Source organism: Coccomyxa subellipsoidea (genome assembly GCF_000258705.1).
Source record: "Coccomyxa subellipsoidea C-169, whole genome shotgun sequence".
Lineage (NCBI taxonomy): Eukaryota > Viridiplantae > Chlorophyta > Trebouxiophyceae > Coccomyxaceae > Coccomyxa > Coccomyxa subellipsoidea.
This window is the reverse complement of record NW_005178037.1, coordinates 1,496,087-1,511,372: the sequence shown is the minus strand read 5'-3', so window position 1 is coordinate 1,511,372 and position 15,286 is coordinate 1,496,087. Positions and strand designations below refer to the sequence as shown.

Here is a 15,286-nt window from a genome sequence, read left to right as displayed (position 1 = left end):
GCCAATACCGTAAAGTCACGGTGATTGTGGTGGTGCTTGTGGCGCCCGGTGGTGCTAGCCAACTTGGTTCAACCAAGTTGGACCAGTGGCGGCGTCGGTATAATGCAGCAAGTAGTGAACGGTGGAATTGTTAAGACTTGCAAACTTTGAAAGTGATAAATTTTGATGGGGTGCCTCGCAAACTGGCATTTTTATACATAGACTTTTTCCTAATTTGGCGATATCCAGATCTGGCATCTTCTCAAGAATAAGCCATTATTTCACGAGGCAGGCAATAAAACATCTTTTGGGCTATAGCTACATTCCCCTCATTATATATGCGTTTTCTCCCGGTGCCCCTCATCAATTCCCATAGAGGTCAGAATGCCACTGTAAAGTATCAACTAGGCTAGGGGACTATCCTGAGGACAATGGATACAATGGTAGTGATCTTTGGATCAGCTCGGACTAGGCATAGTCTTCGGGCAGGGTGTAAGTCTTTACAACAGGTGCCACCGGACTATATGACTGCGCACGTTTTGGAGTAGGCTAATATGGCCTAGTGGCCCCGATCTGTGACATAAAGGATGTGTAAGGGGAATCTTTTACACCCACAGTGTGTGACTCATTCGGAGCAGATTTGATTTACTTTCGAACTTAAAAGATGTGGTGGAAGAGCTGTGCTGGAGAAAGACACGTAGATTGACCTAGCATCAGAGGATAAGGGTTTTGGAAGGTCAAAATTTGACCCCCTAGGGTTTTTGGAATCCCGCCTCCAAGGCCTGAAAAACTTTTCCCATGCTCTGGCGCTCGCATTGCCAGTGCAATGTAGAAATGGACAAGCCTGCATGTGTGCATCCTCATGTTTTACGTAAATGCATATTCAAAGTTTGAACGCTTGGACCAAAAGGCACTGCAGAATTGGCAGCTCCCAACAACTCTTATGGTTTTGCCACGATAGTGCAAGATCATGCATGGTTTTACATTAAATTTAGTAGTACAATTGTAAGATCATGTTATCCCCAAGGCCTGCAAGAAATGTGCGCACAGCCACAGATCTAGTTAATTACTAGCTAGGTTCACACATCATGTGGTGTACTGTGAAGACACTAAGCCTGATGACATCATTTTAGTCAGACTTCACCAGTCACCACAGAGCACGTTTGCTGTACGTCCTAGTCACAAGAAGATAGTTTTGCTCGAGAAGGATCTACAACATGCACCGCATTTGGTGCCATGGAAATTGTGATGTGACTCAACCTTGTGCATTTAGAATTTGCAGCTTAACAGGCTGCAGCATTCATCTGTGCACAAGGCAATCTGTTCACCCGATTTTCCTGATCTCTCTGGTGCACTAGAGCACAACTGCTGCACCAACATGCTAGATTACGAGCTACGACAAGTGACAAAAGCAAAGCACATCACTAGCCCTAGATACAGACAATACACATTCTTTCAGCCATACATGCGTCAGGCCAATTGCGCCTGACCAACCTCTCAAATCAACACATTCTCATCGACCCCGCAATACTGCAGAGGGAAATAATGCCATGGTGCACCACCTGACAGCTGCATGCGACTGCAGCCGGCAGGCAGGCAATCCCATGACTCGTCTGCAGAAGCTCGTCGGAATTGCTGTGAAGGATCAATAGCAAATGAAAAAGAGGCACACCGTTTCTTGAGTCTCTTCTCTCACACATGCGTTGTACAAGCTCACAAATTGTGCTGCGCGCTACAAATCATAACGAATTACTACCTCTAAGCGCAAGCACGTCTCTCATTATCTACCTACTCTTGCACACACTGGAGCCTTGCAGGGCTGCTGTCACTTGAGAGGCTCTGCTAGCAGCGACCTCAGTGTCGGCCAGTCGTGTGCTTGGCTAGGACAGCATCTGGCAGCTGCCTGCGCTCTCCGCTTGCAGGCACCTTCTTGGGGTGCACCTTCACCTGCAGGATACCACGCACACCTCAGCAAGACTACAAAACCCAAAATATTGAGAAGCAGACATGACCAATGGGGTAAAGAGTGCATGCATCAGCGACACATTGTCAGAATTGCTGCCGGCCTGTGAACAACACGCAGCTCTCTGAACGATGAGCATCACTCAAACCAGAGAGGGTGTCTTTGGAATACACCTGTGCGCTGCAGCCAGATGCCAGATGCACTGTCATCACATTAAAGCATCGTTTGAGCAGACAGCATCAGATACACACCTTAGTGGTGCCCTTGGGTGGGAGGAACCAGAGGCCGCCGGTGGGGGCAGGCCCCTGGCCGACCTGGAAGTCGGAGGCGTCCCCTCCGTCGCCCTTGCCCTTTTTATTTCCCTTGCCGCCGCGGGGCTTTGCGTCGCCGAGCAGGGGGCGCCAGGAGCGCGCGCGCGAGCGCAGGACGCCGCCGAGAGCTCGTGTGTAGTTGTCGGGGTTGTGGAAGCGGCTGATTGCGCCGTCGGGGCCGTAGGCATTCACCTCGCTGAGTGTGTCCAGCGGGTGCGGGCAGTCCAGCAGCTCCATCACCGCGTCAAACAGCGTCGGCGCCGGCGGGCCCAGCTCGGGCGCCTGCACACAGCCACACCCAATCAGTGCCTTGTCGATGGATATTTAGCACATTGCACAATGGGCCAGGACAGCAGCCGTGTGGGCCAGTAAGAGACAAGCCGTGCTACGCACCTCTGCAGCACCGAGGCAATCATGTGACAGGAGCGCTTTAGAACAGAATTGCCGTACTCCTGGCACAACCGCCCTTGGATCCGCAAAGATGCAAAGCACATGAAACAGGACAAAACAAATGCTGGTGTCCTGTTTTCAAGGCTTAATCACACACCTGGCTGTCAGCCATCTTTTTCTCGGCTTTTCCGGCCAAGACGGCCAGGCCGCCCAGCTTGGCCTTGCCCATGCTGGCGGGCTTGGGCGCAATATTGCCCAGGTGAGTCGCCCCCCTGCGTCCCAGCCTTGCCAGACCCGCCGCAGACTTGGCCACCTGACAGCAGGACAGGCACACCGTTCAACCCAAATGCCTGAATAACAAATGGATTCATACCACGCCTCCACAGAAGCCACTGGTTTCTGTTTGTTTTCTATGCAAAGGTGCACACATCAGCTGCCAAAGTCCTGGAACAAAGTGACCTGCAGAATGCTCCATGAATCCTGCAAAATGACAAGTCTGATGTCGAGCAATGAAAGAAAGTGAGCTCACCTTGGCGGCTTGGGCGGCGCCCTCGCTGCCGAGCTTGGAGGCCTTGGCGCGGGCGCCGCTGGCGACGGAGGAGAGGAGGGAGGGTTCGCGCAGCGTGTACAGGCCCGGGCCGGGCGCCAGCATGGGGTGGTCCGGCTCGCCCTTCACAAAGGTGTGCTCCCTGTCCGGCTGCAGCACCAGCATCTTGCCCAGGAAGTAGTACATCACCTGCGCCCACCACCACCAACTCACATCAAGGCTTGAATACTTTTAGCAAAGTATGGCACTCTGATGAAACCCATGTACAATTGAAGGCAATAAGTAGCTCAGCTCAGCATGCACCTTCGTAAGAGTGCTGTACTTTGCGGCCAGATTGACAGAATCTCCAAAGCAGAAACTTGTTTATCCTTCATAAAAGACATATAATAAGAACAAAGCGGCGTGGCAGGCGCACCTGGCGACCGTGGGGGTTCTGCAGGCAGCCGTGCTCGCGGAAGCCGTCGCCGACGCGCGCGAGCAGGTCAGCGACGAGGGTGTAGTCGCAGGCGAAGGCGCGGGGCACGATGTCGCGGTGCATGATGATGTTGCGGATGGCGCCCGTGGGCAGGCCCATGCGCTCCAGCAGCGACCGGCTCGCCGCCTCGGGAAAGTCCGGCGCCGCGCGCTGCTCCGCCGCCGCGTGCCCCATGTGCAGGCATGTGCCGTCGTCACACTGCATGGCCACAACACTCCTCTCAGTTCTGGGTACCCGTCTGCTCCATCATGCCACAACGCGACACGGAAAGTTTTATGGATGCAAAAGCTGGATCCTGACCATTTTCAATTTGCTCGATGTATGGACCTTGCAGGGGATAGGAAAAAGGGCTCACCTCACTCGAACCGGAGGGGAGGGTTTTCTGCTTGTTGTCGGCAGTCGGGGGCTCCATGGCGGTGTTGAGCGCGCAGGTGCCGCCGGGGCCGCAGGCTTCGCAGAAGATGGCGGGTGCGCCAAAGGTGTAGGTGGGGGACACGGCGGAGTGGGGCAGCACGCCGCGGTGCAGGAACATGAGCATGAGCAGCGAGCCCAGGGAGCCGCCCAGGGAGTGGCCCACAAAGGCCACCTTGGCAAAGGGCGACGACGCCAGGTGCTCCTCCAGCATCGGCCGGAAGCGTTGGTACAGCCGCTTTGCCGCATCGTACACGCCTCGATGCACCTGTGGAACAAAGAATATCTTAACACCTCGGAGTTCCACCATAATCTACAATGGCAATTGTCAAAGTGGTAGCCAGCACAAGCAGCCGAGTGAACAGAAGACCAAGAGAACAGTACACCAGGCACACTCCCAGCTGTATGTTGCAGTGGTCAGCCACACAGAAAATAAGACCAGAGCAAAAAGATGGGGGTTTCGAACCTTGACGCCTAGGGAAGGGTCCTCGAAGACGACTGGGTCGAAGGTGAGGTTGACCTTCCAGTGGTCGATGGAGTCGCTGCCCTGGACCACAAAGTAGCGCGTGTGCGACACCGGGTCGTCCGCCACGTACCACTCTGTCGGGTTGCCCAGTTTGTCCTTCTCGCTGCCCCACGTCGCCTGCACCGCCGCGGTCACTGTAGCAATCGTCGCCACTGCCGTGGAGTGCCCTGCCGCAGCCGCCACCTGCCAAAAGAATCGCTCATTCAGCTCACAGCATACAGCTCAACAACTTGTGATGCATCCAACAGTGAGTTCAGGAATGGTTCCTCGAGCAAGATGTTGCAGGATTAGCTATGACGAGGCTGACCTGTAGCTGGGAGGTGAGGGCCTGCACGGCGGCCGCGCTGGAGGCTGCAGAGGTGAAGGATGTGATGTTGTTGGCCAGGGGCCCAGCTGCACTTTGAGCGGCGTTGGCGGCTGCTGCCGCCGCCATGGAGAGCCGCTGTGTGACAAGCTCGGTGGGGGACACCGCCTTGTCCTTCTTTGCATCCGCCGCCTTCAGCTTTTCCAGAGCCTGCGATGCACCTCCACCTTGTCAAAAGAGGTCTACCTTTTGTGCAAGAGTGAGTATAGTGGAAAAATACTTTCAAGACAGCTGTAGGCAACAGAGCTGCAGGGAAGCACGCACCTCCATGGCAGGCACGGAGCGCTGGGAGCTGGCCATGATGTCCTGCTGCACAGCCTCAGCCTGGGATGGGCAGGCTGCCATGGCATCTCCCTCATCCATAGTCTGCTGGGCTGATCGCGGGACTTCCTTGGCCACGTGGCTGCATTCGTGTGATGTTGTCACCAAGTGCAGGCGGTGGCGCAGGTACAGAGTCCGTTTCTGCAGTTCCATCAGTTGCGTCACACCAACAGTTGGCCAAACAGATCGCAATTGTCAGCTTGAAAGATCCAAGCAGCAAATGCAAGGGAGTTCGAGCAAGATCTCACATTCAGCTTGTTCAGGTAGTATGTCTCCGCGCACAAGCTGGAGAGCATCCTGACGTAGCGGGTCTCCATCAGACCAGTGGCTTTCACGTAGCGCCTAATATCTGCTGGAGGAGCTTTCACTGCTTCCCTCCTTTTCACAGCGGTGTCGACCTGCAAGATACCCCTCAACTTTGTCAATAAAGTGTTGACACAGAACAAGGCTGACATCATCAGTCAAGACATAAGAAAAGCCAACACCCGACAGGAACACATGTAAACTCCGGGAAGAATACCTCTACAGCTGTATGATCGCTTCACAGATTATCGGATACACAAAAAGCTCGTCCACCTCTTGTATAAGGGCAGATTTGTCATGTAAATCTCAAAGGGTGAGGGTCATGGAAGAGAGCAATCGCTGCGAGCAGGCGCTAGGAGTCCCCAAAAAATACGACAGACCGAGGAAATGTCCCTTCACAGACCTCTATGATAAACAGGCTCCAGGATGACCTGGGCTTTGCAGGGAGCTTCTACCTCGTTTCTCAAAAACACCCACCTATCCTATGGGAATTAGCCCCTGGGGATCACCAGCATTGTGTTTTCGAACAGCCAGACAAACCTCTCACAGGGCTGATTCGGCAAACCAACAATGTCTTGCTGACCCAGCATGACTATTCTTGACCTTGACAAGGATCACGCATACCTGCAGGCCTCTTTCCGTCGCTGCTTCGCCGAGCCTCTGCAGATCACGGCCGTTCTGCCGGATCTGACCTGTGGGCGTGGCACTGTCCCGCTGCCAGATGCCCCACAACTGTCCCACCAAAGCCTTGCCAGACGAGACAGTTCGGTGGACACCATCCTGCAGCCGGTTTTTGGTGCCGGTGGCTGGTTCTGATGTTGAGGGCGTCAGACAGACCGAAGGTCTGCTAGGCGCTTCAATCGGAGCGAGAACGCAATCAACTCGTCGACTGTTGGGCCGAGTCCACGACGCAGCTGTCTTGGTGTGGAAGTGCTGCAGCCGCCCACCACCCCCAACACTGGCTCCCTCGAATACGCCTGAGTTCATTTCAATTACAACATGCTACTCCTCGAATCCAGAACTTCCTTTAACAAATTGTACCCTAATAAAGTGTGGAAAGTGGGCAATTTCTTGGTCGATGTGTCCTAAATTGTCGCCTGCCCAGGGCTGAGTAGGATATCCAACTCACCTCTTGTTCGGACGTGATGAATTGCATGGGAAGTTGAATTTGACAGCGCAGCGTCGTGCTTTTTGGGATCTTGTTAGATCCTGCATGAAAAGCCTCCAGCATGGAGGCAGGCAGAAAGTCCTCTATCAGCTGGTCAGCTGGAAAACACCTCTTGCCCTAGTGCCACCGTGGCACTAGGGCACTGTGACAGTCACGCGGTGTGCCCAAATAGGTTTGGCACGGCCCTTCAACCAGAGAGCTGCCAGGCCAGCTAAAGATCCAACCGCCACTTAGATCACATGAATTGGCAAAAGCTGCCATCACCCTTCCCAGGCTGGCTCAGTGCTGTGGTCATTAAACAATGAGCGTATGCTCCTGCTCTAGCTAGGCCAGCAGGCCAGCCAAGGCTCACAGGACCAGGAAGTTACTCAAAGGGTTGTCCTCTACTGCCATCCTGCAGTATGTGGTACATCTTGCACAAGACATCTGTGGACCAATAAAGAGATCACTGCAACAAACCTAGCAAATGTATTTCGCAACGCATGTGCATCTATCCTGCCTCTCACTGGACAGCCAGGTCTGCTTGTATTTGAGGATCTTCCCTTGTGGAGTCTGTCTGCATATCCTGTTCAAGGACCACGCCCTGGTGACCGCTCTCTATCCCATGATCATTCAATGGCAAAGCATCATGTGGCAGCACAGCACTAGCGGGGTCTACAACTGCTGCATTACTGGAAGTCCTTGGCTCAGTGCCGCCCTCTGCATCAGTGCTCCCTGCCTCAATGGCTTCTAACTCCACTGTCCGCGCATCAAATCTCCACACCAGCAGGGCATTGCTGCATTCTGCACTTTCAGAATCCGAGGTAGGCGCCATATCTTCATCCATGTCAGAGTCAGACTCTGATGTCGGCTCCAGAGGAAAGCGCCGGTGCCCTGTCCAGAAGCAATCAAGCTAAAGCTTCAGCAGTAACAATTTGCAGGTGCTTCTCTTTGATGGGTGGGCGAAAAATGCATGAGATTAGTGGCAGAGATGGGAAGCACTGCACCTGATGCACTAGCAGCCAAAGGCAGGAACGGATGGAAGTGGAAGCCATTCACAGTGTCAGCCGCAGCAGTGTGACTGGCCACTGGTTCGCCTGTCCGCAGGTCAAACACCTGCACCTTGCCATCTGTGCCACCTGCATGTCCCATAACAGATACTTGCTTTCAGCATGGAAGCAAATGGCAGTCACGCACAAAGCCTGTTTACACGTGTCTCAGGAGGTTCCACTGACACTGCCGGTAGGTTTTCTGCTGCTGCATGTGCTGGAGGCAGGCTATTACTCCTGTACAGTATACAGCAGACCATTTGCACTCAACCCTGAAGTACTTGATCAGGGGAGTGGGAGGGCATGCCTGTGGCCAGGTGGCGCCCGCATGGCTCGATGTCAAACTGGACGCGCTGGTTGGTGGCCACGGTCTCGCGCTGCATGCGGTAAATAACATCTGATGTGAAGCGCACATCCCAGCAGAAGATGTCCGGGTCCCTCCGCGCCCCCGTGTACAGGAAGTTTCCGTCCCTGGAAAACTGCACCTGCTTGCATGTGCACAAAAGTGAGTGACTTCCTTTGGCTGCCAAAGGAACCATGCAGTGGGCTTGGTTTGAAGAAATGACTCAAAAACATGAATGTCTCAGAAGGCAAAGACTGTGGTATCAGTATTGTGAACGCTGCCACTCTGTGCCCTCAGTCTGGCGAGAATCAGACATATTGTGGCAATTAGAAACGTGCAAAGAGAAGCAGCAACTTTTTCAATGACACTGTGCATGGCATGGACCAGAAGTAAAGTCGTTTTTTTATACAGAGCAGCTGATGAAGATGGAATGCACCTGTGTGATACCACCCTTCTGGCCCTGCAGCACATACAGCAGCTCGCCAGTGCGCTCGTCCATGACTGCAGCATCGCCCGAGTATGCGCCCGCTGCCATCATGCCCGAGCCGTCCTCGTTGCTCGCCATGCACGACACAATCCCTGCACATCCAAGTCTTCTTGCTCACACCGCACCTGACACAGATCAGACCCTGCGAGTGGGGCATTGCTCGTGCCTGGCAGGCAGGGGGCAGAATTAATGCATGCAGGACTCATTGGCGGACAGGGTGCAGGAACAAAGCATGCACGACTCCAGGAACAAAGGTGGCGGACTGGCACATTACAAAACTCACAATCCAATGTTCACATCCCAATGTGGATGGCCAAGTGTTGCTCTGCTGGCTCCTTAGGCACATTGTTGCCAGCACGTTACCTTGGCCATCTTAAGCTAGAAGAGTTGATGGACAGCCAATACTCTTCTGAGTGGACGTCCCTGACAGTGTCACTGGGACGCACCTTGCAGGCCGTGGGACTTTTTCAAGTGGGTGACGATCTCGGTGTAGAAGCGGCCGGGGCGGGAGGTGTCAAAGATGCGGATGGCTTTGTTGTAGCCGCCGAGCAGGCGCGAGCCGTCGCGGTTGAATGCCACACTGTAGGCCGCCGTCACCTCGTCCACAGCGTCGTAGGCCCTGTAGGTTGCGCGCAGCTGGCCGCTGACCGCATCCCACAGGTGCAGCGGGTGCGCCTGCCCAATCATGCGCTGTCAGCTGGTGATTAAAGTGGCGCGCTGCCTGACAATGGCAGCCTATCATGGCCATGGATATGGCTTTGGATATGGCTATGGCAGCCTATCCATGCTCTTGCATGCACGGTAAGGACCTCATGTCTCACTGATTGAAGACTGTCTGGGGTTGATTCTGTGTCATGCGGAGATCAAAAAGATTTGGTCTTGATCTGGGAATCAAGTATGGATCAGAAGGCCTCAGCTGTTCGATAGGTGACCGAGCCAAGCAGGCCAACAGAGGCCCCCATTTCTCGCAGAAGGTCTGTGTGACAGGATCTGGTCAATGGGAGCACGGGCAGGAGAGTGTCACCCGAGAAGTGGAAGCAAAGACGCAGGATGAGGGCTCCGAGGCCAGCATCCTGGGATACCATGCATAGTCATAGATGGTCTCGCCCTCGTCCAAGTACAAAACTGCTGGCAGGTTGTCATCAATCGCAGCTGCACCGCCATCATCTGCAGGCTCCAAGAGACCCTGGTCCAAGACTTCTGCTGGAAGATCGTACACGCGCAACCTGATCACCCCAAGGCCCACAGCACATTCAAGGCAGTGTTCAGATGTTTGTTGGGTCAAGTAGCATGTTTACGATCGGGGCGAGGAACCTTGGCGCACCAGTTGTCCTCGCTGGCTGTCAGCAGGCAAGCTCCATCTGGAGACCATCGGACGCCTGCCAACACAGGCCTGACATAAGTCTTGGGGCCCACAGACCCAATCTCTTTCACATGAAAGACAGCATAATGCTGCTAGGAAAGAATCTAGAAAGAGGATGGCTTTTGTGTCACCTTTCAAGAAATTTGAATTGGGGCAGGGTCGTTGATTTGGTCCGCCTGCTGCAATGCATGAGAAAACTTCATGCAAAGGTGGTCACAGCGATCTGAAGCCTTGACGTAATAAATTACCGGACTTTCAGTTGGTGGCATACCTGCGTATTCTTTCTGCGATTTTAAGATCAATGAAGGTGTCTGATCTAATATCAACTCTGTTATCTGCGTGGTCATTGCTTCTCGATGTTACTTTCTGGTCACAGATCAGATTCGTCACACAGAGCAACCTGCTAATCTGCCAAATACAGAGAAAATTTCAAAGCTCTTGATGTGTCTTTTTACTGGAATGAATTGCGTTTACATTAAGATGTAAAGGGCTGTCAGCTGACGTCACTGCAGTGGCTCCTGGCTTCCTGCGACGTGGAAGCTGCGAGCACAAGCGCAGGGAGAATGCGGTGAGCGCCAAGGATAATCTGCAAGATAGCAGTAGAACATCCAATTCCTTATGTGGTCTTGACAAACCCGAAATACCCGAAATACTAATTGTTTAGCTCACAATCATAAGTATGCAGTGATATCATCAAGCATCTAAATCCTGGGATCTCATATCCCTCTTAGCATGGGGTCAGATCCGTACGCAGTCCTTGGTTTGGAAGCTACATCAGACACAGCAGAAGTAAAACGAGCTTTCAGAGAACTAGCCATGCGGTATCACCCTGATGTGAGCACTGCTCCAGACGCAGCTGAGCAGTTTGAAAAGGTCAGAATAGCTGCAGATCAGATACTAAACAGGGTGAGTGCGTAAAAGATTTTGTTATCACCCAGCATCACGCATTATTCTGCAGCATCAAATGCCTCTTGTTGCCCACCATGAATGGGAAGCTTTACTGTGACGCAGTCGCGGGGGACCCCCCAGACAATGTCAGCAGCAAATGCTGAAGCCTCAGCGATGAGCAGGAGGACCGAGAGATTAATAAGGTGAAGAAGTACAGCCTGTTCAGAATTATGATTGCATCGATTGCTTCATGATCTACTACCACATTCTTGCTGTGTCTGCCCAACTTGACATCTGTGGTGCATCTTTGACTGTGCAGGCATCCCCGCTTTGCAATGTGGTTCTCAGCAGCATGTTTGGTAGGAGGCTGCCTTATATTTACAGGAGCTCTGCATGTACATCAGGACTTGTGAGTACCGCTGTGGCCCACTCTTACTGCAGATCGCTGCTGCAAAGTCTTCCTTACACTGGCAGTTAAAAGTGCAAGTAGTGGCCTGCACACTGCACTTGGCATATTCACAAGGCATGAGCTCTTCACCTGTAGGTACACCTACAATATCCACAAGGAGCTAGAGGAGAGGAGATCCAATCCTTCGGAGTCCCAGAGGCGCATCATGGAGTTGCTGATGGAGAAGCGTGCTGAGACAGCAGCTGAAAAGAAGCATCATGACAATGCACGATAGCAGTTAACTGCTATCATGCTCAACGCTGCTCTCCAATTTTATTTAACAACTGCAAAATGAATGCATGTGTGGAGACGATACTATGTCAACACATGTCTGCATTTCGCTGGCAGCATTTCTCTGGGAAACATCATGTACAGTAACTGTACTTGTCAAGGAATGTTTATGGATATTGAGCATTGTTTATGTCTGCATTCTCGACAATGAAGTCCTGGATGGCAGAGCATTTCCTTACAAGCTGTTGTGACTTGGAAGTACATAAGGACTGCCAATCAAACCCCATATCGTGATTTGAAAGAACAATTGGATCCAAGTTTACTGATTCTTGCAACCCAGCTGGAGACCTGGCGCTGACTTAGTCGCAGCCAGGCATCCTACACCGCATAAATAGCCTCAAGGTTGGAAAATCAAATGAAAGCTCTCAAGATACTCTAGCCAAGCAGCACAGCAGCCATTCAATGCGGACAAAATGACGGCAGAGCTACCTGCTGAATCAAATCTTCTCTCGCTCTTCATTCTTTGCGCACATGCACCCTCTGTTGAACTAATCCTGAACATGATCGTTCGGAACATCCTTGATTGAAACTCGTATGTTGAAAGAATGATGGATGCGTACAAGGAAATTGGCGTTCAAAAAACTAAGGCTCAGATCTGTAGACAGGTCTCAGAATAGCTGCAACCTGTACATGTACAGAGAGCCGTATGAATTCCAGACTCATCCAAAAGCAGACACTGCCTTTGGTGTGCAGCCTGGCACATTCCGCCCCATGAAGGGCTTGATCTTGGACAGTGCTTCCAGAATCAACCTGCGCCACATGTATGTAACGTCAGCTAAACCCCCCATGACTTCTATTGCTCCTGAAAATCCTTGCTGTCCACAGGCAAGGACAGACAGCACAATTCCTGGACCTTCAATGACAGGTGCACAGTCACATCATGGAGGTGCACAGAGGTGCAAAGGGCAGGAGCAGCGGGATTTGAATGCGTACTGGAAGGTGGGGTCGCCGGTGACGACAGTGTTCGTGTCAGTGCCGCCATCCTTATCCTAGCGCCAGAACAGCGCGCCCTTGAAGGAACCGTTCCGCGCCAGGCTGTCCTGCAGCGTGTCATAGACGGCCTGGTAGGTGGCATTCTTGCCCTGCCCTTTGCCAAACTGCACCACAGCCAAACATTGTGCTTTAATCTCCAAGCATGCGCACTTCCCAAGATGCGTCCCTTATGCCAATCTGTACCACAGCCATGCACTGCGCTTTGATCTACATGCATGTGCATTGCCAAAATCTGCCTACATGGATGCCAAATTGTACCAGAGCAAAATACACAGTTTTGACCGACATGCATGTGGAGTAGCAATGCTGCAGTCCTGATAACCAACCAAAAAGTAACAGTGCAGGCAGCGTGCCCACCTCTTCCAGCACCAGGGGCTTGCCCATGGCTGCAGAGGCCCTGTCATGCGCCTCAATCCATGTGCGGGGGAAGTCGGGGTCCTGAGTTTCCCAGTTATCTGCGTTGCCCAACTGTGGCATCAGTATCCTCATTCTCGAGTGCAAAGTCATCAAAGCGGTGTGCACACAGACAGATGTGGCGCGATCAGATATCTGCAGGGAGGCTTGCAAGAAAGAGCAGTACCAGGCCACAGGTGGATGGTTGTGTAGTCAATGCTGGGAAAGGCATGCTGTGCTTGAAAGTCCTGACCGATCTTTGCCGACCAGTACCTGCCATGAAGCACATATCAGTTCCCTGCACTGTCCACCATTGGAATGCAGCATGTCATGCACCCTATTAAACTTGACAAAAGGCATGCATGCATTCATTTTACCTCCCTGCCGCAAGGACCTGCATGCAACAGAAAGTCCAGTCAGGTGAGTCTCATGCATTGACTGCCTCCTGCTCAGAATGCCACTGAGCTAGTCCATGCAGGGAGTCCTCTGAGGCGGCGTACATTTGCTGGAGTTCCGGATGGGTCTGCATCAGCATCGCCACTGCTGAGCTCAAAAAAGCCTTCTTCTCCAGTCGTCACCTGAGATGCATCCTTTCACATGTTGCCAGAGCCATTGCAACAATAAATTCTAATTTTCTGCATTCTCATCTGTACTGCTTCTGCTGTTGTGCTACAGCAAAACCTTCTACATCATGGAAGAGAATGAGAGCTTACCATGTGGTCTGGATCCACTGATTTGAGAAATGCTGAAAGGTCACCAAAAAATGCTGTGACTGCGGCGGGGCAGCCAGTTCCAAGCTGTGACGCTGGACAGCGGGGTTCCTGCAGGAAAGCATGCATGGCACATCAAAGCTCATGCTCTCTGTAGCCTCTCTACAGTTTGGTCATGAGGAGACAAAGAGCGCTCCTTGCATGCATGGTCATGTACATGGGTGATAATGTACATGTACATGCATGAAGTGAACATCTGATGATCTGTGGGATTGGCCAGAGCAGAGCAGACAGGTGGGGTGCAGCATTCTCACATTGTAGATGTCCCATGCAAAGATGGTGTCGTCCTCCTTGTAGAGCTTCCCAGTGAACATGTTGCGGCGGTTGACGACAACAGAGAAGTGGTCCTTGATCATGTCGCGCACTTCCTTGCTGGTCCAGAAGGTGTCCTGGTACTCCAGGGCAATGTGAGCCCAGGCAAGGTACTGCATCAACCAATGGCACAGCCTGCTGGTCAGAATTCTGTTGTGGCTGCCAGGCATCACTGGTTAGAAATATGATGTCAAGCATGCTGATGAGACCTGCTCCTTTTTTTATGAGACGATCATGCTCTCTTTAAATCATTTGCATGCATGCTACAGTCAACTCAGCAGATGATTGATCATCACATCAGGCAACCAGCAATCTGAGCAGGAACTTGCCTGGATCTTTCCATCTCCAACGAACTCGTCCAGCCAGTTGTTCACTGTACAGATTATCGCCTGTGATTGTCAGCTGACCATTTCAGGATTGCACATGCATGCATTGATTGACAAAGGCTGACGCTGGCTTTAGGCACCTGGGAGTGTGTCCTGACAGTTGAGCATTACCTTCACTTGGTACTTGCCGGCAAGGGCAAGGATGTAGTCTATGCCCCTGAAGACAGACTCATTGTACTTCCCTGCAAGGAAACAAAGGCCATGAGTGCTTTGAAGGAGGGTTGCTTGCTTCCCTTTGTGAGCTTTGACCTGGAAGGTTGGGCGAAGCACACCTGGCGACACCTGCAGCTGAAAGTTCACGTCTCCGCCATGAGCAAAGAGCCTGACGGCATTGAAGCCGCTGGTTTGTGCTTCCTGGAACAGGCTGACGACGTCGTTCTGCACATTGTCGGCAAGGGCTGCGCTGCCGTCAGGCAGTGAGTAGGCAGCGTCTGCTGCAACCGAATTCAAAGACACCCAGCTGCATGCCACATAAAGAGCATCTAACAAAAAAAAATCCCTGGAGAGCTCAACTTAGACTGAAGCAGGTGCACCTGGGCCGAAAAAGGTGGGAAAGCGGCAAAGTGCACAGCAGGGAGCTTTGACCTGGACTTGCCTGTTCCAGCCGAAAGGCAGGTATTCCTGGCACCCGTCGTCCACGAAGGTGCCATTGGAGACGCGGATGAAGCCCTGCAGTCCTGGTGGTGCGGCTGCTGCGCTGCCGGCGGTCAAGACAGCCAGCGCCAAGGCGAGTGCGACAGCCCATCCCCTCATCATCAACGTCCTTCAAAGTCAAAGATCACAGCTCTGGCATAGACACCTTCACTACCTACAAGACTGAAGAGAA

At 52.6% G+C, this 15,286-nt stretch overlaps 3 protein-coding genes across 3 annotated transcripts; all 3 read right to left on the bottom strand.

The window, feature by feature from the left end:
- Positions 1-2,181: 2,181 nt before the first annotated feature.
- Positions 2,182-5,742, bottom strand: COCSUDRAFT_15015 (alpha/beta-hydrolase; the record flags this gene model as incomplete). The annotated part of the gene is made up of 7 exons (XM_005648620.1): positions 2,182-2,535; positions 3,239-3,379; positions 3,606-3,767; positions 4,021-4,344; positions 4,543-4,800; positions 5,282-5,428; positions 5,536-5,742. The coding sequence occupies 7 exons, from the start codon at positions 5,740-5,742 to the stop codon at positions 2,182-2,184; spliced, it is 1,593 nt and encodes a 530-aa protein (XP_005648677.1).
- Positions 5,743-7,658: 1,916 nt separating this feature from the next.
- Positions 7,659-10,002, bottom strand: COCSUDRAFT_14666 (WD40 repeat-like protein; the record flags this gene model as incomplete). The annotated part of the gene is made up of 6 exons (XM_005648619.1): positions 7,659-7,853; positions 8,068-8,271; positions 8,566-8,725; positions 9,080-9,291; positions 9,641-9,842; positions 9,941-10,002. Coding segments are annotated over 6 exons (1,035 nt in total), but the record flags the coding sequence as incomplete, so codon positions are not given.
- A 2,593-nt stretch (positions 10,003-12,595) lies between these two features.
- Positions 12,596-15,213, bottom strand: COCSUDRAFT_41428 (glycoside hydrolase; the record flags this gene model as incomplete). The annotated part of the gene is made up of 8 exons (XM_005648618.1): positions 12,596-12,703; positions 12,957-13,054; positions 13,180-13,265; positions 13,370-13,386; positions 14,017-14,187; positions 14,572-14,642; positions 14,733-14,920; positions 15,089-15,213. The coding sequence occupies 8 exons, from the start codon at positions 15,211-15,213 to the stop codon at positions 12,596-12,598; spliced, it is 864 nt and encodes a 287-aa protein (XP_005648675.1).
- Positions 15,214-15,286: the final 73 nt, after the last annotated feature.